The 26,690-nt window shown below is 40.9% G+C and overlaps 1 protein-coding gene across 1 annotated transcript in view; it reads left to right on the forward strand.

Moving 5' to 3' along the window:
* The window catches only part of SIK2 (salt inducible kinase 2), a 124,923-nt gene extending 99,959 nt beyond the window's left edge, over window positions 1-24,964 (forward strand). Inside the window, exons 7-15 of the mRNA XM_069946971.1 lie at window positions 1,449-1,669; window positions 3,318-3,470; window positions 10,236-10,400; window positions 16,549-16,792; window positions 19,834-20,118; window positions 20,271-20,422; window positions 21,141-21,254; window positions 22,159-22,250; window positions 22,925-24,964. Coding sequence (XP_069803072.1) covers window positions 1,449-1,669; window positions 3,318-3,470; window positions 10,236-10,400; window positions 16,549-16,792; window positions 19,834-20,118; window positions 20,271-20,422; window positions 21,141-21,254; window positions 22,159-22,250; window positions 22,925-23,483 — 1,985 coding nt within the window. The 3' untranslated portion in view covers window positions 23,484-24,964. The remainder of the gene's footprint in view (window positions 1-1,448; window positions 1,670-3,317; window positions 3,471-10,235; window positions 10,401-16,548; window positions 16,793-19,833; window positions 20,119-20,270; window positions 20,423-21,140; window positions 21,255-22,158; window positions 22,251-22,924) is intronic.
* The last annotated feature ends 1,726 nt before the right edge of the window (window positions 24,965-26,690 follow it).

Here is a 26,690-nt window from a genome sequence, read left to right on the forward strand (position 1 = left end):
GTGAGATATGCCAACAATCCTAGCATGTATGGCTTCAGCCCATGCCCCATCCATTAAAGAAAGGCTTGTATTTTTACACCTACCCTATTGTGGTTTTCTACCCAACCGTAAATACTAATGGGACTGAGGGTGTTATAGCCCCCAGATGGTAGGTATCTACTGTCTTAGGTTAAAGGATCCTTGAGATAAGGCCATCAATATTAGATCAGTGGCTCTGACCCCCATCTAATATTGATAGCTTATCCTGAGGATTCCATTGACTATTATAATGTGGTCTGTCAGGGATATACAGGTTTCAAGTGTTATACTGTGCTGGCTTCCAGAGATACTAGAAACACGGTGGAACTGAACCTAATGTGAACATAGTTTAACATCCTAAAAAGCAGGTGCACCAATAACAAAGCCATAATGGTAAACTCATTGAAAGTAATAAAAAAGTGTTTACTGGGATTCCTATAGGTGTAACCAAATGTCTTATCCATCGTCTGTCATTGGACCTAAGGCGAGCCTTCTGAGCTCTGCTACATCTGCACGTCAGACTCTTGTGGTTTGGTGGCTTTCATCATTACCATTATTTCCTGTAGAATTTCGGGAAAGATTTTGGAAAAGTTTATTTTTTCTGCGTTCAGTAGAGTACGTGACTTTATTTTCGTATGCGTCTGCGATCTTACCACAGTCTCCCTCGTCATAGTATATGACAGACAGAACTGCTTCTAGGTCATTCTTATCCCTATCCACTTTCCCTCCTTCCTGTCCGAATGTTTACAAGTAAAGACTGACAGGATTAATAATGGAAACAAAGCCATAATCTTTCTCCAGATTCTTTGTGGTGGAAACAAAGACCTCAGGCTAAAGCTGTGACGTATGGAGATTCATTAAACTGTGATCCCCGGAGGCGCACTATCTCACATTTAACCCTTATTCTCATGTAGTAACATGTAGCCTGTCTGTCATGCTGTCTGATATCTACTCCAAGGTTAGGAACTGAATGTAGAAGTACAAGCATTACATGAATATCATTTATAATCTGTTAGTAATTGACAGAGCAGACCCATATAAAGCATCTGTCTACCACAGCAAAACACAAAATTTATAGTTGTGTCATCTAATGGACATTTGTGGACCACAGCACAGGTCTGTTGCTCCCAGAGGTGTAATATGAAGGTCTGAGGCCTCAATTCAAACAGCACCCCCCCCCCCCAACCATGTGCCATCTATAATACTAGTGCCCGCCATATGTGGCAGAGGGAGTATTGGGCAACCAGGGCACAGATGTGGTTGTCACCGCTACACCCCTATATCTATACTCACGGTAATAGAAGCAGCATTTATTTATCTCATAGTTTGATATGTGGGAATCCAGGGAACGTTCACGCAGACTTGAGCATGTACACGTTTTCCCATATGATGTTAACCTAAATGTTTTTCGTCTTTTTTTTTCTCTCTAGAATGTGAGCACTTGATTAGAAGGATGTTGGTGCTAGAACCTTCAAAACGTCTTTCAATTGCTCAAATCAAGGAGCACAAGTGGATGATGACGGAGGTTCCCGTGAACCGCCCTGTCCTCTATGCACAGACTCATGAGAAGGAAGCTTCTATTGGGGAACACAATGAACAAGTCCTAAGGCTCATGCACAGCTTGGGGATAGACCAGCAAAAGACCATCGAGGTACAGAAGTGCGATCATTGAATTCTGTGGCTAGACTTAGAATGGTCACGTAAAAAATTATATTTTATTTTAAGTTAAAAATAATGTCAATTTGTCTGTACAAAATTACTTAATAATACATAAATTAATGGGGATATCCATACATAACGTACTCCTTCCACTCAATTATTCTAAAATCTAGTTTGGCCAGCTGATATACATAATATTATTTCTGGTCATTTTGGTTTTCTTACCTAGTAAACTCTAGTCTCTACAGATTTCTCCGTATGTTTGGAGGATGACTGCACACAGTCCCATAGGGACTGTTGGTCTTCTGACAATTGCTTTTAGGCCCTTATCATGCTCTTCGTTTTGTGTAGACTATTTTTAGGGAATGGCTTTGTTGTCTTTTAAAGGCCCCCATACACTTTAATAAAAAAAAGTTGGCCAATTCAGCAAGACTAGACGACTCTCTAATATGTATCGGGCTTCATAACTCTCCAGTTAAAGATGATGTTGGGGGAAACAAGAGTCAGACATGTTGTTTTCTAGGAGATATACCACCACCAGAGCTATTTGGAAGCAGCATAGCATTCCCTCTCCTCATTCACAACTCATGCATGTTTGGCCTAGCTAAATGTTCATGTGAATAGGAGAGAGCTGTCAGCCAAATTAAAGTTCTGCCAACAGCTGTTAAAGCTATACGGGCACTGGGCACCTTAAAGGGGATCTGTCAGCTTTGTATCATGGCCAGTATGTTTATGTGAAGAAATCATGTTTTCCTTCTAAGCTTAAGTCTTTAAGGCCATGCTACAGCATGCCTCTTTCCACTTCTCCCTGCCTTGCATGATTCGTGTACAAGGCGCAGTGCTGGAAGCTAAACCCTGTATACCAATCATGCAGTGCAGGGATTGGTGGGGGAGGGAGTAAGCATGCATCCTTCAGTTCAGCCCAGCCTCTGATTTTATACCTTTTGCAAACAGCCACCAGGTAAGAGAAAGGTATCATTTGTCATTTCTCTGCCCATATATGCAGCTCTGAGCATTGTATACAGCTGACCGATTCCCTTTATGGCAAGGCTTAGCTGGTATACTCAGAAACCTCAGAGTGTGCCTCATATGATCCATTTAAAAGACTCCTAGGACTTTAGTGTGTAAATTTACATTTCTAATCTAGAAATAAAATAAAAATAGTGTTCTATGCTGTTTGGTTGGTGCATTCACTTGTAGGTTTCACAGTCCGTTTATTTCAGTATGATGGCAAATGAAAAGTGATCAATTACTTGAGTACTTTATCTTACCCAAACAGGGATTAAAGTTGATTTTATGTCTATAGATGCAACATGTTAGTTTACGAAGTCCTGTAATTACAGCAGCCTCTACCTTTAATGCAAGTATTGGGTAGGAGTCTACTACTAGGGAAGTAAAAAGGAAAGAAGAGTGACAAGTCCAACGTACAGTAATTAGGCAGTTCTGGGGCTTTTGGAGCCTAGTGGAGATGCACTTTAGTAATTGTCCATCCATCTTAGCAGGTCAATGCTACTAAATGTGCACTGATGAGCTTCTAAATAAACCACAACAGGTCTCTTCTTGGCGCTGTCATATACGTAACAACTAGTGGAATGAAACTTAAAGTTCAGCCCCTAAAATTATTGCATGTTTACTTGCAGTCTTTACAGGACCGAAGTTACAATCACTTTGCTGCCATATATTACCTCCTGGTGGAGAGACTAAAATCTCACAGAAGTAGCTTCCCCGTGGAGGCCAGAATCGACGCACGACAACGGCGACCAAGTACTGTTGCAGAGCAAACAGTTGCCAAGGTAACAATGTTTCTGTGCTTTGGGGTGGTTGACTGATTTGCTGCAAACTAGTATTAGGCTATGTTCACACACAATAAAATAAAAGCTTACTACGTCATTTCAAGTGGAAAAAAAAACACATAACAGCCATATTTTGTAAAAGCAGGTGGTAAATAATGAGCACGTCCATTATTTTATACGTTGTGTGCACTGCCGGCCAATTTCCCTTTGACTTCAATGGAGCGCATTATTATACTAATAATTCAGCCATATTTTGCTTTTATTTCACTTGTGTGAATATAGCTTAAAGGGCAAAAAAAAACATGTTTGTGGAGTTTCTGAAAAGTGGTACAAAAGACAGAAAGCAGAAGAGTTGCTTCATGTCCTTTCATAGGGGCTTCTGTAAAATTATGTCTGAGATGCGATGCACCGCCATGGGGATTGGCCCCAATTTACATGATGTAAATGAATGTTTTCTGGCATCCAAACTTGGTTTCTAAGCCTGTTCACAGAAAAATTGTATGTTGTGTTTTTTCATGGTGCTAGGTTTAGATATCTGTGTCACTGACATTTTACAGGCTAACCTGAAAGAAGCAGAAAGCAATGCTGTCACTCACTCTGTAACCCCACCCAGTGCAGTGCTTACCTTGTAAACTATGAGGACCAATAAAAAAAAAAAACGGCAGGCAGCTCTTCATGTATATGTATTATTTTATATCAGTCATCTTTTTAATTGTTATGCATTTCCTTGTACATTATACCTCCCTTACACAAAACGTCAACCTCAGTTTTAGAGAAGGCTCGGCGCTCCTGATCTGCAAGACGTTCATACTGTGTGAAGTCATTGTGGTCAGATATTTGTGGTAAATAGTAGCTATTATTGTCCTGTTCACTTGAGATGGAATAATGCTAATACCTGTTCTGGTTATGTAATGTCTGCCTGTATGGTAATATTAAAGGAACAATCCTGTGCATTGTTATTAAGGGGTGGGGCGTGATGGAAACTATTATAATTAGAACTGAGAGTGACAGATTTATCATATTATTGACTGCACTCTGTACAGGCTGACAATGGCGCTGATGTGTCACCGTACTGCCGGAATACCACACCACCGAGAAGAATGCGTGCTTTCTGTGCATTCCTGTGGATGAATGCAGTGCTTGTGCTTGTGTTCTTCAGAGAGAATGACCTAATGTATATGTCATCACCAATACCTGCATACTGATACCTACAATGCGGAAATATCTGTCATACATTCGGCCATTCACACTGCTATATGGAGCATTATGAAGTAATGTGGTCTGACAGATGATATAGCCAATGCAGGGGTGAAAGGTATAACATTGCCATCATCACGTTGCACATTGATATTCTCCAGAGCTATAGCCGTGTAAGACCTTGGATGGTTTTCGCAGTATAGCATCTCGGGATGGCCAGTTGATCTAATTGGTTTGATATCGGCACCGCTGATACGTTTTCCTGACATCTTTGCAGGCTCACACGGGAAGCAGCTTCATGGGTCTTGGATCTGATGATCCAGGTGTGGTCATTGATATTTTTTTTCTGGGCTGTGGGCCAACGTATCACATGTGGTGAATGATGTAAGATCGAGGTTGGGTACAACCTCACCCTACCTGCTATGTGAGAAGAAGCCAGGGCAGACGGGGACATGAGACGTAAAGACGTGTAGCCCTCGTAGACCAGTCGTTTTCTTATAAGAACCAGATGGCAGGATGTACGTTTCCTTGTCCATTGTAAACATAAGTGGAGCTAATGCCTCCGGTCAAGAAAAACATTGAGTAAGGGGTTTCTGTGAGGTAAATGACTCTTTAAATGCCCTCCTGTTTGGAATTTGTTCGTTGCCATGATGTCATTGGCATAGTTGGGTGGTTAACAAAAGATAGCCTTGTCTTAAATAGTCCATTCATATTGTTAATGTGGCACCAGTGGTTATTTTTAATGGAACCTGACTGCAGATTCATTCAGACTCCTCTTCACCACGTACAGTGCGAGTGTAAAGGGAGATGGGACACTGGACACCCATTCTAGTGATGGTGAGGGTCCAGCTGTGTAAACCCCCAATGATCACACATTTATCATATATCCATGTGCTTAGATGATAAATGTAATTGTAGAGAATTTTTTGGGGTGGAGGGGGGGTTGCACTAAATAGTGAAATATTCAGATCTTTCTAGAATACAGTGTCATATAATTTTATCCTGATGTTAAAATGGTTACCCTGTAAATACTTATAAACTATCCCCTGGGTTAGGCCACCAATATATTACATGGGATGGGTTCTGTTCCCCAGCACCCCCGTCAATTTGCTGTTTGAAAAAAAGTATATTCTTCAGATGTAGCCCATAAACTTGGTGTGAACAGACCCTTAGCCAAGGCATGATGGTACTGTGATTATCACAGCACAGGTTGTTATTATTTAGAGTTTATTCATTCATACAACCAAATTATAGAGTGTTAACATATTTATTTTATTCTTTAATTACCAGTGAAAGTTAATGAGTGACGCTGCCTCACACATTGGCCCCAGTACAATATAGATGTGCTGGACAATTTACCAACACCGTTCTCCTATGCTCCATGTGATGCCACATTTTCTTACATTGACTGGTTACTAGTCAGAGGAGATGTGTCTCTTTGAGTTTTATAAACCATACAATGCTCCATGGGAAAAAGAGTATGCAAACTAGCTATAATGGAGCTTGCACTACACTGCCACCTACTGGAGGCAGTTTCCCTTCAAATTAATGTTCAACCCTTAGGGTGCGTTCACACGTACAGGATCTGCTGCAGATTTGATAGCGCAGATTTGAAGCTGCAGATTCAAAGCAAATCAATTCTAGGCCGTCAACTCTGCTGTGGATCCTGTACATGTGAATGCACCCTAAGGGTAGCTTCACACACACCGTATCATAGCAGATTTTCTGCTGCAGATCTGCAGCAGATTTGATCTAAATAACTGGACACAGCATCAAATCTGCTGCAGATCTGCTGTGGACCCTGTACGTGTGAACACACCCTTAGGGTGCGTTCACACCTACAGGATCCGCAGCAGATTTGATGGTGCAGATTTGATGCTGTGTTCAGTTATTTAAATAAAATCTGCTGTGGATCCGCAGCAGAAAATCAGCTGCGGATCCGGTAAGTGTGAACGTACCCATAAAGGAATTATATGCCAATGTAGAGCACGTTCTCTTTCTTGCGGAGGAGAGCTGCTTTGTGTGCACCTTCAGAATAGCATTGTTATGCCATGTTTACACTGCAGTGCATGTTCCGCATACATGGCAAGAAAGATTCCAAACATATCTGGTTAGCGTATCCATAGATTTTGCTTTCCAATACAACAACGTCCAATAAAAGACTGAATACTATGCTGAAGAATGTATACTATGCAGAATATATGTTTTTACAATGGGAGTGGATGGCAGATGGATATAACTTGATAGTATACAATAAGCCATATGTTTGTCTATCTATTGGGATATCTCCCTGGGCCTGTAGCCTACAGATTAGTGTTCCCGAATTTCCCCATCCTGCAATGTAATCCAATTTGGTGACTTCACTGAAGTTTATACAAGCGTTTCTATAATAAGTTGCTTACTATTATTATATATTTTGGGGTGTAAATTAGGCATGACTTGGTAATAACCCGCATTCCCGGCACATCCGCAATACTACACGGCCTATTAACCATGCCAACAGGAGTTAATGCCCTGTCAATACCAATAATTACTGAGATATAACAGATAAGGCGCCGCTCGCATAGCATCCTGAACAAATCATCGCTGTCAGAGAGAAAGCAGTAGCCCAAGCTGTCGCTGCAGGACGCCATGTGACTGCCAGCGCCAGGATAAACTCAGCTATTTGCATAACAAGTTCGTTCTTGCCGTCCTGTCTCCAAACAATAGGGTTACGTAGGAGCTGCTGTCCCTTTTGTGCTCCTTAAGCCATTCATGAAATATTTTGGTCTTATCACTGTTTTGGTGCGGAGAGTCATTATGACCTTGGTGAAGGTCATTGTCAGATAGCGCTGTCTCTTCTATGGGGAACCAGCGCTCTTTATTGACGTAATATTCTAATTGTTTTGCATTTTTTTCTCTCTGCCAGGAAATCTTTTGCAATAATAATTATGTATTTATGTATAGTCACAAAATACCTTCTGTTCCACAGAACACCATTGATAGCGTAGAGCAATGTGTTAGACGACATACAATGGAGTAAATACGCCTTAGGCTATTATTTGTGCCTTATTTATGATGGGACAACTGCTGACAAGTCTGTAATTTTTCTCCTTTGTCATTACAAAAGGAGTTTGGTCTCGTAGTCGCGCTTAATGCTATGTATTTCTCATAATGATATACTGTACGGAGGAGCTGACTACAGTAACAACAGACCAGACCTGTCGCAGAGCTGGCTTATTTACATGCTGGTGCTGTATTTTCACTAATATAATAATATGACCATTGACGAAAGTGGAAGCTTTTATACAATATGCAATACATACTACCTGCCTCTTTTTTATTGGAGATTTTTTTTTCTATTATGTTAAAGGGAAACTGGAGAACAAAAAAATATTTTCAAATAAAGTGGTGTCAAAAGTTATACAGAAAATTACAGTAAATTAAAAAAATACTTGTCTTTCAGTACTTATCAGCTTCTGTATGCACTGCTGAATACTGTGTAGTCTATAGTCTGACACTGTGCTCTTTACTGCCACCTCTATTCATTTTAGGGACTGTCCACTGCAGGTTTTCTATGGGGATTTGCTACTGCTCTGGACAGTTCCCGTCACAGCCAGAGGTGGCAGCAGAGAGCACTGTGTCAGACTGGAAAGAATACACCACTTCCTGCAGGACATACTGGAAGTCTTGGAGAACTTAAAATTTTTAAATAGAATTAAATTTTAAATCTCTATAACTTTTTGACACCAGTTGCTTTAAAAGAAAAAGTAAATTTGCTGGAGTACCCCTTTAATTTCCAATGGGCACTTCATAGTATACATTAGAATACCTGTAGTCCGGCAACACAACCCTAAAACATGATGCAAGTGAGGCCTAACATATAAACATATACATATATATTCTCCTGGTTATGACTTTGTAACTTTGACTATGTCCTTGTTAGATACTTTGGGTTTTGCAAATCAATTATGAGGGTCTTTATACTGTGCATTCAATTTACTGGTAAATTTTGAGAGAAAATTCTTTAAAAAAAACAAACCCTAACCATGTTAGATGAGGGGATATAAATGGATGTATAGCTGATTTAGCACGGCAGATGCAGAATTTCACACATTTAGCTGATAATATCATGGCATGACTGACTTAATATAAGTTTGAATACTTGACCTTTAGTTATATGAGTCAAAGCTATTCCTGTTTACCAGCAAATGTTGCATGGAACGGGTCTGGATATATTCTGTAACATATGGAATGTACTTGGCATGTCATATGTTACAGCTTATGGCTATATGTCCTCATATACCTCCTCCTTACTAACTTTATTGAATTAGCCGTACAGATGATTTCATGAGAAAAGTTTTGCAGACAGTAAATTGCTGCAAAGTGGCAGTCTTTTATAATCATCTTGTTTATAAGTCCAGATTTATTTTTTATTACATGTTTAAAGTGCTCAGAGTTTTTGTGATTCAGAGCTCCATATCTTCTGCCTAGACAGAGAGTTAAAGGGGTTGCTCAGCAAAAATCTTTTTCTTTCAAATCAACTGGTGTCAGAAAGTTATATAGATTTGTCATTTACTTCTATTAAAAAATCTCAAGTCTTCCCATACTTATTAGCTGCTGTATGTCATGCAGGAAATGTTTTATTTTCAGTCTGACACAGTGCTCTCTGCTGACATCTCTGGCTGAGACAGGAACTGTCCAGAGCAGGAGAGGTTTTCTATGGGGATTCGGCCAGAGATGTTAGCAGAGAGCACGGTGTCTGACTGAAAATAAAACATTTCCTGCACGACATACAACAGCTGATAAGCATGGGAAGACTTGAGATTTTTCAATAGAAGTAAATTACAAATCTATATAACTTTCTGATATCAGTTGATTTGAAACTACTATACAGAAGCTTGTCTATATACAGCCGCCACTCAGGGAGAAAACATCTACATGAGACTTAATGGTAGAATAGTATACAAAAAACTCCTGAGCGCCCCTTAGTGGCAGCAATAGATAGGCAGTCTTTCATCATTAAAGCTGTGCATAGAAATAACATAATTGGAACACAGCTCCAAGCACTATAAAGTTATACATAAACTGATCAACACAGAAATGTGGACCCTGTTGGGCTGAAATAATAAGGTACTATTAACTGTTTCTGTATTAGCCATAAAGAAAAGTGTAAGTGCTTATAAAATAGACATAATTTCTTATTATTTAGTAATTCTTTATAGTAAAGCTCGGGCCTTATGGGTTATAAGGAAAGTTATAACCAGTTTATTTAAGTCTGGTCTGTCTTCCAAAAATTCTGACCGGCCCTTTGACCTTCTGTTGTTATTCAGCTTTCTCCTTCGCTATCCCGCTGGTAGGATGTTGTCTTCTTGACAACATGATGCGTGTAGGAAACAATGCGTGGCTTTAAATCGATCACAATAAATTTAGTATATCTTCTTGCAAACTGTGTTTTTTATGTTATTTAAAGTGATGGTACCATTTTAAAGTTATCAATAGCTTTTTCATACATCCTTTTGTCATGTCCTGTTAATTGTTATTAATACTGCTTGAAAATACTAAATGTGTCCACCTTTGTTTATACAGACCAGTACGGTGGTGTCTCCGGTGAACCTCTTGTCTCAAAATGTACGGATGATGAGGACACCAGTTCTCCCAGAAACCTCAGCGGTGGAGCCCTTCTCTTACCCTCAATCCAGCTGCCAGGCTGATACCACATTCCTAGAGGAGGAGGCTGTGAACACACCAACGGTAAGTACCTATCCTAATGTCAGGAGCGCACCATCTCATGCTGGGTACTACACTATTAGAAATTACTGAGCAATTTGAACAAGAATGTTTTGGTGTGAAATATCCAGTTTTGATGCAGGGGGTTGTATTTTTTAGACTTAACCCAATGGGTCAAGTTACTGTACAAAGCACTGTCCAGTCTTCCTACTCCTACATTGAGAGAAACAGATGGCTGACCTCAGGGAGACCAACCAAACGATAACACTGCTAGCTGCTAGTGAAAGCGCTCAATGCAGTGAAATCCTTGGTGCATTTCCCCCTGGGAAACATGAATATGCAAAAGGAGAGCCCGTGGAGCCTCAATGAAGAGTCTTGAAATACAGGACTAGCCAGATATGCTTCCAGGAAGGACCTAGCAAAGGGATAGCTCCCGTAAGGAAACCACCAAAACCACCATATTAAGTGGCCCTATAAGTCAATGTAATGACAAGGGAAAAACCAAGGCCAGGTGTCCATCCACATACAGCTGTTTCGGGGTGTTGCCCCTCATCAGTGTGGAGCAGGATTCTTGCTAGGTGGGAGCAATGCCCAGCAGAGCCATAAGAGAAACAAATTGCTGATCTCAGGGAGACCAGCCAAACAATAACACTGCCGGCTGCTAGTGAAAGCGCCCAATGCAGTGAAATCCTAGGTGCATTGCCCCCTGGGAAATATGAATATGCAAAAGAAGTGCCTGTGGAGCCTCATTGAAGAGTCTCGAAACACAGAACTAGCCAGATATCCCTCCTTCCCGGAGGGATATCTGGCTAGTCCTGTGTTTCAAGACTCTTCAGTGAGGCTCCACGGGCACTTCTTTTGCATATTCATACTCCTACATTGGACCTTGCTGGTTTGATCTTATAGAGTCCATACAAGAGCCAGCTCCCTGTTCTGCCTGCCTGTACATTAATACATTGCTGGTGGCTGAGAAACCTGGTGGATTCAATACTCATTGGTTACTCATTTATTGAGCAGTTAGTTGGGCTAGATTATCCCAGTGTCCTGTCTCCCCATCTAGTGGTTTTGCTTGGATGTCACATCTCCATTCCAAGAACCATCTTATGAAAGTTCACTCTCACGTTGGAACGTTGAAGGTGATTAACTGACTAGGGAGACAGAGTAAATTTGAAAGTGGAACTGTAATATCAGAAGGAGGAAATGTTGGCTATGTGAGTGAGGTATACAGGAAGAGATCTACCAGAAACCTCAAGAAATGACGGTGATATAACCGCATACAATAAAGGGTGATGGGCTAGGGATGCTGAATATTTTTGTGATAGTGTGCACAAATTCAGAAAGATGATGAACCCAAAATGAGAATATAAAGAACCAGCTGCAAGACCCCTATAACATTGGCATCAATGTGACCACCACAACAGTGCCAAACAGCACCCCCATGATAACAACAATAATAATTAAAAAATACATTTTTAGATTTTATTCTTTGAGTGGAAGAATGTCATGGTGACTTTTCCTCTCATAGGGAAACAGGTTTACACTGTACAACCAAATGTTACTTTTAACTCTTAGCTTTGTTCTAAACCACCACTGATCAATACAAAAGTCACCTCAGGATAGCATAGACCAATGTGTCATGAGGTAGAATCATCCCTCAGGTCAACAGTCTATACAGTATTTAAAGGGGTTATCCCAATAAAAGTTACCCTATCCACAGGGTGAGGGCTAACTAGCTGCTTGGTTGGCTCCTGACAACTGGCAGTCCCACTGATCATGAGAACAGAAGTCAGTTGTCTGTTAAGTGAATGGAGCTGTAGTGAGCATGCTCAGCCTCTACTCCATAGACAATGAATGGAGCTGTGGCCAAGCATGCGCACTGATCCTCCATTCTGGATTTTTGGTCTCCATTCTTGTTCAAGGGATCAGACCCCTACTGATCACCTAGTTATTCCTAACCTGTGGATAGGGAATCATACTAAGGGTGTCTTCACACGTACAGGATCCGCAGCAGATTTGATGTGCAGATTTAATGCTGTGTTCAGTTATTTAGATCACATCTGCTGCGGATCGGCTGCGATACTGTATATGTGAAGCTACCCAATAAGTGTATATGTATATACATGCGTACACACACATATAATATATATATATATATATATATATATATATATATAATATTTCTTGTGAAGAATTATTTTTATTATAGGCAATACGTGAAGGTGGCACATGCCATGAAATGTGCTTGTGTTAGTAAAGTGTTTTATTACACGCACATGTTCCAGCCTAGGCGAGGGGGAGGTTATGATAGGTGCATTAACGTTGCAGCGATGAACAATCACTTGAGGAGTCGTGATAGTTCAGCTTCAGAAAATCTCAGCCGAACCACTGAGAGCTGTAAAAACAATGTGTAATATCCTGTATTTTTAGCTTCACCGCGGGGATCCTCTCAGAAATGTGCTGCTGCTTCCACACACAGGGAACGGCAACATCTATTATAAGTGCACATGCACCAGAGGGATATTAAAAATCATTCTTTTTCATGTTAACAAGATTAGCGCCGTCTGGGGAGCCTATGGCTGAAGCAAAGATTACTGGGCAGATATATGTTGTTATGAACGGTTTAAAACCCCCATCATGTGTTCACGGGCATCTGTGACCCTCTACTACATATTGTGCATGTAGCCTGTGGGCATTATATACAACTTATTACTCTCCCATCGAAATAATAGCATTATGTTAGAGAATTATATATATAAATATATATATATATATATATATAGATATAGATATAGATGTATATGTTAGGTGGACAGTATGTGTAATAGGGTTATGAAGGGGGAGATTTATCATACATGGTGTAAAGTGAAACTGGCTCAGTTGCCCCTAGCAACCAGTGAGATTCCAAAAGTCTGTGAGGAATGAAAAGTGAAATCTGGTTGCTAGGGGCAACTAAGCCAGATTCACTTTACACCATCCTGTCCACTTACTTTTGGAATACCCTGTACAGTGTCAAACTATTATAGGAATATTAACGGTAGCAGCTACTTTAGGCCGGGTCAAGGTGTAGGCACTGAGTAGGACATGGACTGCAGCTGTCAGGCCATGCTGGGGGTTGTAGCTTTAGCTTTAAGTTATAATCCTAAATGCTTTGTCTAGCGCCGTGTACATTAGTGATGAGCGAACATGTCCGTAAATGTTCATATATTCGTACGAACATGACGCTAATTGCTGGTGTTTGCCGATCTTGAACAATTTGTTAGATGATCGGAATGATTATAACGATCATTTTCGAACATATCCGAACTTGCGAACGTACTGGACTGTGTAATTTACGTTTTATGCTTGATAATCTGTACGCATGTGTGTAACTCTAGACCGAAACGTATGCTTCGTTATTTGTTTGTGAATATTCGGCAAACACGGACCAATCACCATCTTTTCTTTTTTTTATGTTCATGTTCGGGATCTAAACCGAACATCCTGATGTTCGCTCATCACTAGTGTACATGTCTATCTAACCACACGCCTTCTGGCAATGGAAAAGTGACATTTGGAAATGGTTTCATCAGAAGACGCATACAATCTCGGTGCCATAAGGGACATTTTAGAGTTAATTGTTTAATTTATGTCCTCATAACATGCACATTCCTCCTGTGAGAACGACACAGCACGGACATCCAGTTAAAGGAGAAAGCAACGTGCACTGACATTATCACGGCCGGAAAGAAATTAAACTGCATAGGAGGCCCCCTCTGGTTTTGAAGTTCATAGGATCAGCTGCTCACAGATGCAGTTTTCCTCTGGAACGATTTCTTAGTCACATCCTGGAGAGGAATGATTAAATTCCCAAGTCTCTGCCACCATTTCCTGCATGGTTTTCTTTTAAGCTCCTTCCTTGCCAAAGGCATTGTTGTCATCTCACTGATTTGGGGCTGATCTGATGCAAATCAGGAATTTTCAGCGTAACATTTTTTCTTTCCCTTTTTTTTAATTATATGGCTATATACATTTGCATGGCTGAACAAGTTGACCTGGGGGCTCACACGATACCATCAAACGTCTTTGTGTCAAAGTCATTAGTCTTTGTTAGGAACACACAGCGCACGTCACATAGGCCACAGCCATTTTTGGAGGGACATATAGCAAGAACTCATAAAGCTTTAACATGCAGCGAACAATTGAGGCAGGGTTTATGTTCTTGAGAAAATTCTTGTACAGATGAACAATAGTAATGGATTCCAGCTCTTATCTTTAAGATTCAAAGACGTGCCTGCATTCACTCTGCTTTCTGCCGTTGACGTTGTCATGTTCTCAATTGATCTATATGGTGGCTTAATGCAGACAGACACATAGAAGTATTGTATGGTGGTTTATTTAGACACAGAACAGCATTATTGTGTTGGCTTTACATAAAAGTATTAGATGTGTATTTATTTACGTATTATGAAATGAAGTGAATGGTGACAATAACTGATCATTGCAAAGCATAGCCTCGAGCTATGCATGTAGCTTAAAGGGGTAGTCCAGAAAATAATCTTTCAAATCAACTGGTGCCAGAGATTTGTAATTTCCTTTTATTAAAAATGTAAAGTCTTCCAGTACTTATCAGCTGCTGTTTGTCCTGCAAGGAGTTCTATTCTTTCCAGTTTAAAGAACAGGAGAGGTTTTCTATGGGGATTTGCTACTGTTCTGGACAGTTCCTGACATGGACAGAGGTGGCAGCAGAGAATGCTGTGTCAGACTGGAAAGAATACACCACTTCTTGCAGGACATTCAGCAGCTGATAAGTACTGGAAGAGGTTTTTTTTTTTTAATAGAAGTAAATTACAAATCTCTAGCACTTTCTGGCACCAGTTTATCAGAAAGGAAAAAAAAATTGGTAAACAACCCCTTTAAAAAAAATAAAGCTTGGTGTTACCCTCCGACACTATACAGAATGCATAAACAAGGGTTAAGTTGCGCACAGAAAATTGGATATTAGGAACTTGCAATGCCAACATAACTAAGATTATCACATATTACATATATTGTTGGAGGATTTTACATTAGATCAGGGATGGGGAACCTTTGGCCCTCCAACTGTTGCAAAACTACAACTCCCATCATGCCTGGACACACTTCGGCTGTCCAGCCACCATGTTAGTTGTAGTTTTGCAACAGCTGGAGGGCCGGAGGTTTCCCCATCCTTGCATTAGATGGTGGCGTACACCAGTACACACCCATCACACAGTATCACCAGTATAAAAAACAGATCACAGCACAATTACAGAGAGATCAGTTACACAATATTACGTTACACTGTCTATATCACCTGTCAAATATATGAACACATCAGGACATGATGTGGTATATTCATTTATAATTCATCCATAAAAGCTGTAAATGGTCACTGTGGTTGCAAACAACCTCCCCGCATTTGATACACTGTGCAAAATTGTACCTCATTTACCAAAAAATAACTTCCTACCCCAGAAAACAAAAACCCCATAAGTCTTGACTTACTGGGTATTTTACTTCTCTGTTGTTCACTGCCTGTTAGGAGGATTCCATCTTTAGCAACAGAGAGACCAGGATGGAACATGGGAAGTGGGGGCAGGGCTTAGATAGGGTATATGTATGCATTCTGAGCCTGTCTGCATCCTTCAGAGGATCGGTGCTCCCCTCTTATCTCTGACCACCCATAAAGTTCTGGGCAGCTACCTCTTTTATAGCTTGTCATTATTGCCAACAGCACTTTACTGCTTAGACCAGGGCTGCTTTTGTGATGTATCCCTACCTTGCTATGATGCTTTTGCTCTAATTATTACTGCTAACATAGCTTTATGCATTGATAACTCAACTCTCTTCGACACCTATAGCACTCTACTGTGAAACATCTCTCAGTAAAAGTGCCAGCCAGACCACTTTTTCCAGAACTATGTTACAGTATAGCAGAGAGGAGTAAGTCCTGTGGTTTGATTTACCAGACATATAAAAATTCAAGTCAAGCTCTACTCCCATTCTATTGTTTTTAGGAAATAATAAGAAATAGTTTTGCACCATGTAGAGATTTTCCTGGAGAGCAATGAGAGCACTAACATCACCTTGTCACCACCCTAAACCATGTTTTTCAGTATGCTAAGATTTTATGAATATATCTGATTTTTCTTTTATTTTTTTGCTCTGTTAACAGGTTAATGGCTGCCTGATGGATCCTCTACCCCCCGTAGTAATGCGGAAGGGTTGCCAGTCTTTGCCAAGTAACATGATGGAGACCTCTATTGATGAAGGAATTGAGACAGAAGATGACTCTGAGGATGATCCGGCTACAGCATTTGCAGCATTTCAAGGCAGGCGTAGCGGGCAAAGACGACATACTCTGGCCGAGGTGACCAACCAGTTAGTGGTCTTGCCCAGTGTGGCACCAGACATGGAAGGTAAGGCTTTAAATTACTTATGGTTTTGAGAAATTTTGAACAGTAAGTTCAGTCGCTTAAGGCATCCCAAAAAATTAAAACAACCTTAAATGCTTATTGGATGGGGAATCAAATTACTGGCTCTTGGTACTTAGCAAATAATGTTATGGAGGTTGTCACATGATCCTTCTAGAAGAGTGTTCCCCACCCTGTGGCTCTCCAAATGTTGCAAAACTACAGCTCCCATCAGGCTCTGACCGCCTGACCCCCAAAAGATTAGCTTACCATAAGAGGAGCAGGTTCTTAGAAAGGGGATGATTATTTAAAAGGGCTCTCCGGACAATCCCTACTTGCTACAATGGTTCTTTAAAATCAGTAATCTGTAATCAGTATTTGTGCAGTAAGTGCTTAGTTTTCTTGTAGCACCACCACAAAGAAGTTAGTGCTGTTAGGGTATGTGCACACTACGGAATACCGACCGAACACCGGTGTGGATTCCGCAGCTCGCACCCGCTCGTGGCCTCTGCTGGCCGCGTGCATCTCCACGACTTCCATAGACTCCATTCTATGGTTTGACAAAACACAGATTGAAGCCTATGGGAGCCGCGGAGATGCTCGTGGCCTCCAAAATGGGGGCTGCGGAATCCACTTCGGGTGTTCCGTCAGGATTCCATAGTGTGCACGTACTCTTACACCATTTTCATTGGGCTGTCTGTGTAAAGGCTCCCACAGACCTTCAGTAACTGACGTCCGAACCCCCGTCCATCTGTCAGTTATCTCCTTATAGATGGCCGAGCATTCCTATGTTTTCTCTGGGGAGAGGAGGGGGAAGCTGCAGCCACAGAGCCCTGTCTCTCTGTCGATGGACAGTTGCCATAACCCCACACATCTTATACAGACTGCTGAACCCGCCGTGAGCAGCAGATAACTAAAGTATAAGGTGTATGGGCACCTTAATGTAAGACAGCTCCTCCAGAGCGTGAGACGCTCCTAGTAACCTCTATCCACTCTGAAAGAGAAATGAAGATTGTCATCAGGGGCCTTCCTCCTCTAAAAACTCAGAATTCCATCATATTTTGTATGAAAATGGGTTTTCTATGCACTTGCTGCATATCCAGTCTTTAGTGACCAATTCCAGGGAATCATATGACATCCGGAATTTTAACAGTGAGACTCTAAAATTGACAAGAATGGAAGCTTGTTGTTGGTGAGAGGCGTAGAGATATTCGTCACAGCTATTATAATATTTCAGGCTTCATTTACATTCAGCTTTTGTAGTAACCTTCAGCTTCGCATCCCTAGTCAAGGACTGCTTTATAAAAGTGCATCCTTTTACTGATTTGCCTTGGAAATCTTGTACAGACCTCCAGTCATATTTAAAGAATAGATTGCCTTCATTTGTCATAGACAACAAATTCATCTAAACATGTGCAATGAAAACAAAGTATGTTTGTGTGGAACATAAATCTTACAATAACTATGAAACACATTGAAAACTTTCTACAGTGGGACTTAAATAACAACCTCACATCCTGCCATGACAAGTAGTGCTGGTCATTTTAGTGTCATGTATTTCACGATGGACTGCCTACACAATTGTGCGATTGTACACAAATACTCAATAAAAGTAGAGAGGGACTGCAGAGCAAAACAATCCCTGGTTTGGATTTCAGTGGCTTTTTAAATGCTTCTTAAAGTTAGTTAGGGTGTTGTAAAAATAAAAATGAAAGCATACTCACCTGTCCTGATCCCCTGCTGCTGTTTTGATAGCTCCTAGTTTCTGCCACGTCACTGCTTTGTTTTGTCTGTAAAGCATCACCCCCACAGGAAGTAGTCACCCAGTCACTAGCCAAGCCAGGTCTCTCCTGCAGGCAGTTCCTGCAGGAACAACTCTTTACAGAAACCATGAAGCAGTATGGAATGGACTTAAAGCCATCACAGCAGCAGGGGATCTGGAGGAAGTGAGTATGCTATCTTTTTAAAGTGACTCTGTACCCACAATCTGCCCTCCCCAAACCTTCAGATAGCTGCTTTTAATCCAAGATCTGTCCTGTGGTTCATTCGGCAGGTGATGCAGTTATTGTCCTAAAAACAACTTTTAAACTTGCAGCCCTGTGCCAAACTGGTGTGGCCTAGAGTGACTATGCATTAGGCTGGCACAAACCTCTCTGTCCCTCCTCCCCACCCTCTTCACCATTAGGAATGCTCCAGGCAGATTTTTCCCTATTCATCAGCTGTGTGAATACTGAACATGGGCTGGATCGTTAAGGCACCAGTGCAGTGTTCACTGCAGAGGAATAGGAAAAATGCTGCCAGTGGCATTCCTAATGATAAAGAGTGTGGGGAGGAGGGATGGAGAGGTGGTGCAAGAAAAGGGCACAGACACTCTTGGCCCGGCAGTTTGGCACAGGGCTGCAAGTTTAAAAGTAGTTTTTTAGGACAATAACTGCATCACCTGCCGAACGGAGCCCAGGACAGATCTTGGATTAAAAGCAGCTATCCGAAGGTACAAGCTGTATTGGGGGGTCAGATTGTGGGTACAGAGTCGCTTTAAAGCTTCATAGCACCCTGACCCTTTTATTTTTTTCTGTGGCTAGAATACTCCTTTAGTATAGAAACCTTGGGAGAGATTTCTAATAATGTCTAGTACTTACACTGTGTAAGCCTAGACTAGAAAGATTTATAACACATGCATTTGGTGAATCTTCATACTGTTTAGTTTATGTTAAGACCACCTATTAGTTGTTTTTTTTAGTCTCAAATCTTATCACAAAAGACTAAAGCCACATATCTTTTCCCCTTTACGCCCCCTTGTTGAGCAAAGCACAAAAATATCCAATAGCCATAACAAATGTGATGAGAATTCTGCTGTGATTAAAATCATTTATGTGCCATGTTGTTTGCCACACTTGCTTTTATGTGCTTTTCGTAGGATGATGATACATTGGTAAACATATATTGGTTTAGTTGATTAGATATCACATTGGTATACAGGGACTATGATAATTCACCATTGAATTTTACCATTGTACACTGTGCACTCATCTTACCTTTTATTGCAGGCAAACTTTTTACTATTGGGAACAACCCATCTTTGGGAAGTGTTGACTGCGAATATGATATGGGATCTGTGCAGAGTGACCTCAACTTCCAGGAAGATGCTGGAGTTCTTCAGGAAGTGGCTATGGCTAACCAGTCCGTCACCAGGCTCACCCCACCATATATAGGTTTACGACCTACCAACTTGGCCATGCCAGCCATGTCTTCTCAAAAACGTGAAGCACACAATAGGTCTCCAGTCAGTTTCCGAGAAGGAAGACGAGCCTCCGACACCTCACTTACACAAGGTATTGCAGATTCTTAGTTCTGTTATCTCTACTTCATTAAGCTCTGGTAGACCTTGGTTGTACATGTTAGGAAACGCCGTCAAATATTTTCATCCTTTATTGGTATTCATTGATGGACTTTTCTATAACTATTCCTTATTATGTGACCTTAGGCATCGTGGCATTCCGGCAGCACCTTCAGAACTTGGCAAGAACCAAGGGTATCTTGGAGCTTAATAAGATCCAGATGCTGTATGAGCAAATGGGCCCTACTGAAGATCCAAATCTTACATCCCATAACCTACAAGATCTCAATGACCCCCAGGTATAATGGAAACCTTTTTTGGGAATGGCTAATAAATATGTATAGAAATCGTGTAATCGTATCATCCATACTTGGCCGATTACCGGCCTTTACAGACAATAATCACTTTGTGTAATAGCTAATGCAGAAAGACAATGATCAGCCGACATGCACGATAACGATAGTGACGGTCTGCTGGCCATGGCCCTGTGCAATAGTAGCGGCAGCAGATTGACGCTATATTCTATGGGCTACCTGGACGATCTAAAGATTGTCTGGGCAGCCCCTTCCACATGATTTCATAAATTGTAATTTATTTAGTAAGCTCATTAGCTGTAGTTAGCTCATTGTCTTAATAACTGCTTATCTGGGGCAGACAATTCCACTTAGCATAAAAACAGACTAGTAGATTGTAAGAAGGAAGAAAAGATCTTATTTTTCATTCCCGTAATTTTACATGGAACTTTTACTGTAAAGCCGTGTCTCTTGGGTGTTTGCCAGGTCTAGTGTGCCATTGGAGCATTAATGCAGCACCCATTGTCTTAAGCTTACGTAACCACTACAGGTGCTGTACACGCCTGGTACCTTTCCTACTGAATGATATGCAGTCTGTAAACACTATACACAGTATATCATAGACTCCTATTGAAAAAAAACATGATTCCTTCTATGTAGGTTTTAGGGTTTCTACTATAGTCTGTAATTTGTTTGTCACATTCATCTACTTTTGTTTCCGCAGCCTAATCTCTCTGCACAACTCCAAAATATTTCAACGTTCCCTAATAACCTGCAACCTCCACTACTGTCAAGGCGTCAGAGTTTGGAGACACAGTATTTACAGCACAGGCTGCAGGTAGGGGGTCACCTATATCTAGAACACAAGGGCCCAGACTGATCAAAGGGTGTAAAACATGGGTGTCCAAACTGCGGCCCTCCAGCTGTTGCAATACTACATTTCGCATCATGCCTGGACAGCAAAATCCAAAGCTTTAGGTTTCCGGGCATGATGGGAATTGTGGTTTTGCAACAGCTGGAGAGCCGCAGTTTGGAGACTCATGGTGTAAAATATACATGGGTATAAACTGCTCACAGCAACCAATCACAGCTCCTCTTCATTTTACTGCTGACAGCTGAGCTGTGATTGGCTGCTGCAGGCAGTTTACATTAGTGTATACTCTTTGATAAATCTGACCCATTGTGTTATGATTTGTCTCTTCTAAATGTTGCATCTCAAATTATCTAGGCAGGTTACTTACAGAAATTTGCTCTGATGGCTCCACAAGGGTGGATTCACACATTGCAGATTTTGTTGCTGAAAATCAGTTCCATTTACATTTAATAGGATTGTTTTAGTGGCAAGCTTGTTCTTTTTTTTTTTTTTTTAAGCAATTTCCATATAAATAAATAGGACAATGTTTAAAACCACCCTAATTTTGGTCACTTTGTGGCTCTAGAGTCATAGTTTGGTCAAGTACAGTTGGTGACCTGCTGTTTAACCATTGTAATTCTAGTTACTGACTGTGATTTAGGTTTCCTGGGTCTCTCTTCATATAGGGTATGTTCACATGAACTGTATACACCCCAGTTTTTATATAAAATAATTATAATAGTTGGATGAAGCATAAAATCTGCAGCATATATAGTACATGTGAACATAGTACCTATACTGTCATAGGGCCCTGCTCACCCTTTTCGGGTTCTTGTTGACCTGTCTGTGACTTATGACTACATCACATTTTGTCTTTCTTCTTTTACAGAAAGGGAGTCTGCTAGTAAAAGCTCAGAACAGCTGCCCGCTGTATTGTAAGGAAACACCCAGAAGTCTGGAGCAGCAACTTCAGGAACACAGGTGAGATCCAGTTATTAGCTCTTGCCTACGCCTGCTTTTTAGGCTGGGTTCACACATAGTTTTTTGGCATAAGCATATGCTTTAGAATTCTGCAATTGTTTCAGTGAAAATATATGCAACAGTTCACATGATAATTTATAGAACATATTTTTGGGGCATGCTATTCAGATATGTTGGAATAGGAGACATATCACATCCGACATGCCCAACACTTGTCCCACTTGACGTCACCTATGGGGGAGAGCAAGGAGGCCCCCATACATAAGAGTCTGCGTCTCCTGACGTTGGGTTCCTTATGTGTACTTATATTTAAAAATCTCAAGTCTTCCAGTATTTATCAGCAGCCGTATGTCCTGCAGGAAGTGGTGTATTCTTTTCAGTCTGACACAGTGCTCTCTGCTGCCACCTTTGTCCATGTCAGGAACTGTCCAGAGCAGTAGCAAATCCCCATAGAAAACCTTTGCTGCTTTGTACAGTCCCTGACATGGACAGAGGTGGCAGCAGAGAGCACTGTGTCAGACTGGAAAGAATACACCACTTCCTGCAGGACATACAGCAGCTGATAAAAGTATTTTACAAATCTGATTTGTAGTAGTTTATTGTTATATTGCTTTTGTATGTGTTTTTCTTTTGTTTTTCTCTAACAGTAATCCATTTTCCTTTCGATCACACAGGTTACATCAGAAGCGGCTCTTTTTGCAGAAGCAGCCACAGCTACAGGCTTATTTCAACCAGATGCAGATAGCAGAAAACACTTATCCAATGCAAGGGCAGCAGCTCCCATTGTCTCACCAGGAGTCGGTGCAGCAGAATCAGTTCAGCCTGTCCCAGCCACTGAGTCCAGTATTGGAGCCCGCATCGGATGAAATGCAATATGATCCATTCTTAAGTCAGTATCACAAGCTTCATTCCCAGCAGATGCAACACATGGTACAGCCCAACCAGCCACAGGTCCTAACCCAAGTTCATGTGCAGCAGCCCCCCTTACAGTATACCTACCAGTCCTGTGAATTACCTGGGGTGCCAACACTTGAATCAGAATATACAAACCAATGCCAGTATTCAGTAGACACAAGTCAACAAAGTGGAGTGGCATTGCATGAAACCCAAGTTAGTCCAACAGGACCCGATCCCCAAACATCTTACAAAACGTTGAACCTCAATGAGCCTTATGACTGTGAGATGATGGAAACTGTTGACTCCCAACACAGTGGCTACGTTTTGGTTAACTAGTCCTTCAAAAAATTACTGTATTGTGACAGTAGGTTTTAAGATGTAGGAGAAAGTTTACTTGTAACTACTTTTTTCTTTTGTCGGAACGAAGAAGTCTACTTGATAAGGAATCTAGCTTACGGAGCAGAGTTGCATCGATGGATTTCTCAAGTCTTTCATGTTACAAGTCCTGTACACTTGGAGAAAAAGGCGTCCTCCAAGGAAATAATGGGGAGAACATTTTATGGATCTTCTAGCAGGGAAGACACGGACCTCTCAAAAACACCAAACTTCTGCTACTAGATTAGCGTGCAGGTCCTCCAAGGACCTGCAATATGGAGCTGTCGTAAGACAAAGCCCCATTGAAAGCAATATAGTTTTGTTTTTGTTTCGTTTTCTTTTCTTCAGGAAGTGATCCTAATGTTGCAATCAAAAACTTCTTGTAAATGGATTCTAGAAAAACTTCTAATGTAAGCTACTGAGATAGGCAGCAAGCACCTTCCCAAAACAATATGGAGAAGCAAAGAACTAACTCTAGTGAGCAGATACTACACTACTGTTTGGAGGTACATGTCACAGATGGACCTCGGCAAAGCAAAGAGACTTGGTGCAATGACCTCAATAAGAGGCGGCACCACGTGGACTCCGTTTGCTCAAAGCGAAAATTGACTGAACAGAAAATAAGCTTCCCATATTTCTTGGACAACGTAGGTTTGAGATCTTAGATTTGGCAGTAGACCAGGCTGTGTCGTACATGGGTGGTAGAGACTTTCTGTAAACATATAGAAGGTTTCTCGAGATGACACAATTGTTACGAAACTGTCACTTTTTAGCATAATGAAGAAATAATAATCTTGACTGTGTTTTCAGGTCACAGTAATACCATATGTTGCTGTTTGTCGACAAAGCTTTGTACATTTGGTAAACTATTTAGATTTTAGTCAGGAAAACTCGAAATGAGCTACAAAAACTGTGTGATGTGTGATAGTTTTGTGCCTTTTATGGGTTCTTTTTCATAATAGAGTATACCTTTCTTTTTTTTTTTTTCTTTTTTTTTCCGGATGAAAACCGTTTTAGACCATCCTCCATTTCTATCAATGCTACATCCAAAGTCGATTCAGAGTTTGTGTGTATGTACGTCTGTTCCACTGTGTGGAAAGCAAAAAGCGTTTAATTCAATGTTTTGATTGCTCATTTGTAGAAAGAAAATGTTTTAAAAAAGTATTATAGCAATATTTAATTCTATTTAATGTCATGAACTGTTGATATTAACCGTGACAATTGATGTTTCATGAAGAAGCTGAATTGAGGGAGTCGTCGTACTTTAGCTACGCATTTATCAGATGAAAGTAGTATTCGATATAGGTTACACTAGCTATAGACGTAACCTAAGATTCAGTATACCTACCAGATCACATGTTGCACTTTCTATAGAGTTGAGGTTTAAGATAGCCATAATGTTCTAGATTGTTTCGTTATATTGCCACCTTTTTTTTTTTTTTTGGAAAAAGAAGACAGGACAGTAGTATTAACTTGCTTTCCCCCTCTCACATGTAGAGTATATAGGCTGTGTGCATTACGAACCACATAACACTAGCATATGTGTATACATCTTTGTGCAATTTTTTTAGAGACATGTCAAACATTTTGATCAGTCATGGTCTGGGTTCTGATCCATAGAATGAGCGTGAAGAAACCCTAGTGTTCCTTTCCCTGTCTCTCTCTCTCCTCATTGCATAGTCCTTCTATAGAATCTGACTGAGCACATTCTACCAATTTTTGGGGGTCTCAACCCTCAGGCCTAGACCGAGCAAAACTTTTGACATGTGTCTATGATATGTGAAAAGTTTTTTTTTTAAAAATGACAGCAACACTTTATTAAGCATAAAACTGGCCATACACACTGGATAAATTTCGGCCAAAGCTGCCAGTTTTGGCGGGACCAACCAACCATCTAATGTGTATGGGGTTCTCCTGACTCTCCACTAAAGGCAAATGTCAAAGGAAATAAAGGTTGGGCATTTGTATTTTAACTGCCCAGTCTTTTTTTTCTTGGGGAGATAAGCTACCAAGAGAGTTACATAGTTACATAGTTACATAGTAATACGGTTGAAAAAAGACACATGTCCATCAAGTTCAACCAAGAGTCTGTGAGCATCTTCTCCCTGCTCTCCGTAAAATATCTGAGCGTGCATGTGTTTGGGGATTGATTGAGAGAAAGAGAGCTTTTCACTGTCCACTATTTAATGTGCCTGGATAGCATATTACAAGAATGCATCTTTGGTTTTCTGGGTCCTAAGATCGCCACCAATTACTCGAATCTAAGAGCTAGGACTCAAAAGGATTACTCCTCTTGGTGGAGATCCCAGGACCCAGAGACTTATCGGTACCATCTTGTGTCATGTTCTGAGATGCATACAAATGTTGTAAGATACATATTGAAGGGGATGTTCCAAGTAAGAAGGAGAGGTCTGTATTTTTTTTCCTAGAAGCAATGCCAGCCTTCTCCATAGGCTTATGTCTACTATTGTAGCAAACTTAAAGGAAACCTGTCATCGCATTCATGCCGCCCAAGCAAGCCATCATGATGGTCCGCAGTGGCTTCTCCCCACTCCGCCAGCCTTAATTGATAGATATTTTCCTCTTTGGGTATAGGGAGAGATCTATCAATCAATGCCAACGGGGCAGACAGAAGCCACCAGGGACCACCTTAATAAATCGTGGTTTAGGCAGCAAGGTAATGATGGATTCCCTTTAAGTAAATTGGACTGAGCTGCAATACCAGATTACCCTTTTGTCTAATTCAACCTCTTTATACTAACCACAACCCTAGGCTTTCCTTTTATTACTGACATTGACATAAACAGGACATATATGTAAAGGGTAGCTATTCTTCAAACCTGATTCATTATTTTTTTTACAAAGGTTCTAAACCCAAAGTAATTACCTCTTTTGAGAAGGAGAATGGCATGGCCTGACTGCTGCTAAGCTACTTTCTCTTCTTTGCCGTCTGCACAGTGCCAATCCAGCTTGACTGGTTACTATCGCTACACTGCCGATAAGTGTCAGCCGTAATATAGAGTTGTCGGGTAGCATATTCCTTAGTAACCAGATGTTTTACTGTCTGTCAGCCTATACTGACACTGAGCTGAGGGCAAAGAGGCCTGGCAGCATTCACGTTCACAATCCTGTAAATGTAGAACATGGAGAGAATATTTAAGACAACCA

This window comes from Dendropsophus ebraccatus, chromosome 12 (assembly GCF_027789765.1).
Source record: "Dendropsophus ebraccatus isolate aDenEbr1 chromosome 12, aDenEbr1.pat, whole genome shotgun sequence".
In the NCBI taxonomy this organism is placed as follows: domain Eukaryota; kingdom Metazoa; phylum Chordata; class Amphibia; order Anura; family Hylidae; genus Dendropsophus; species Dendropsophus ebraccatus.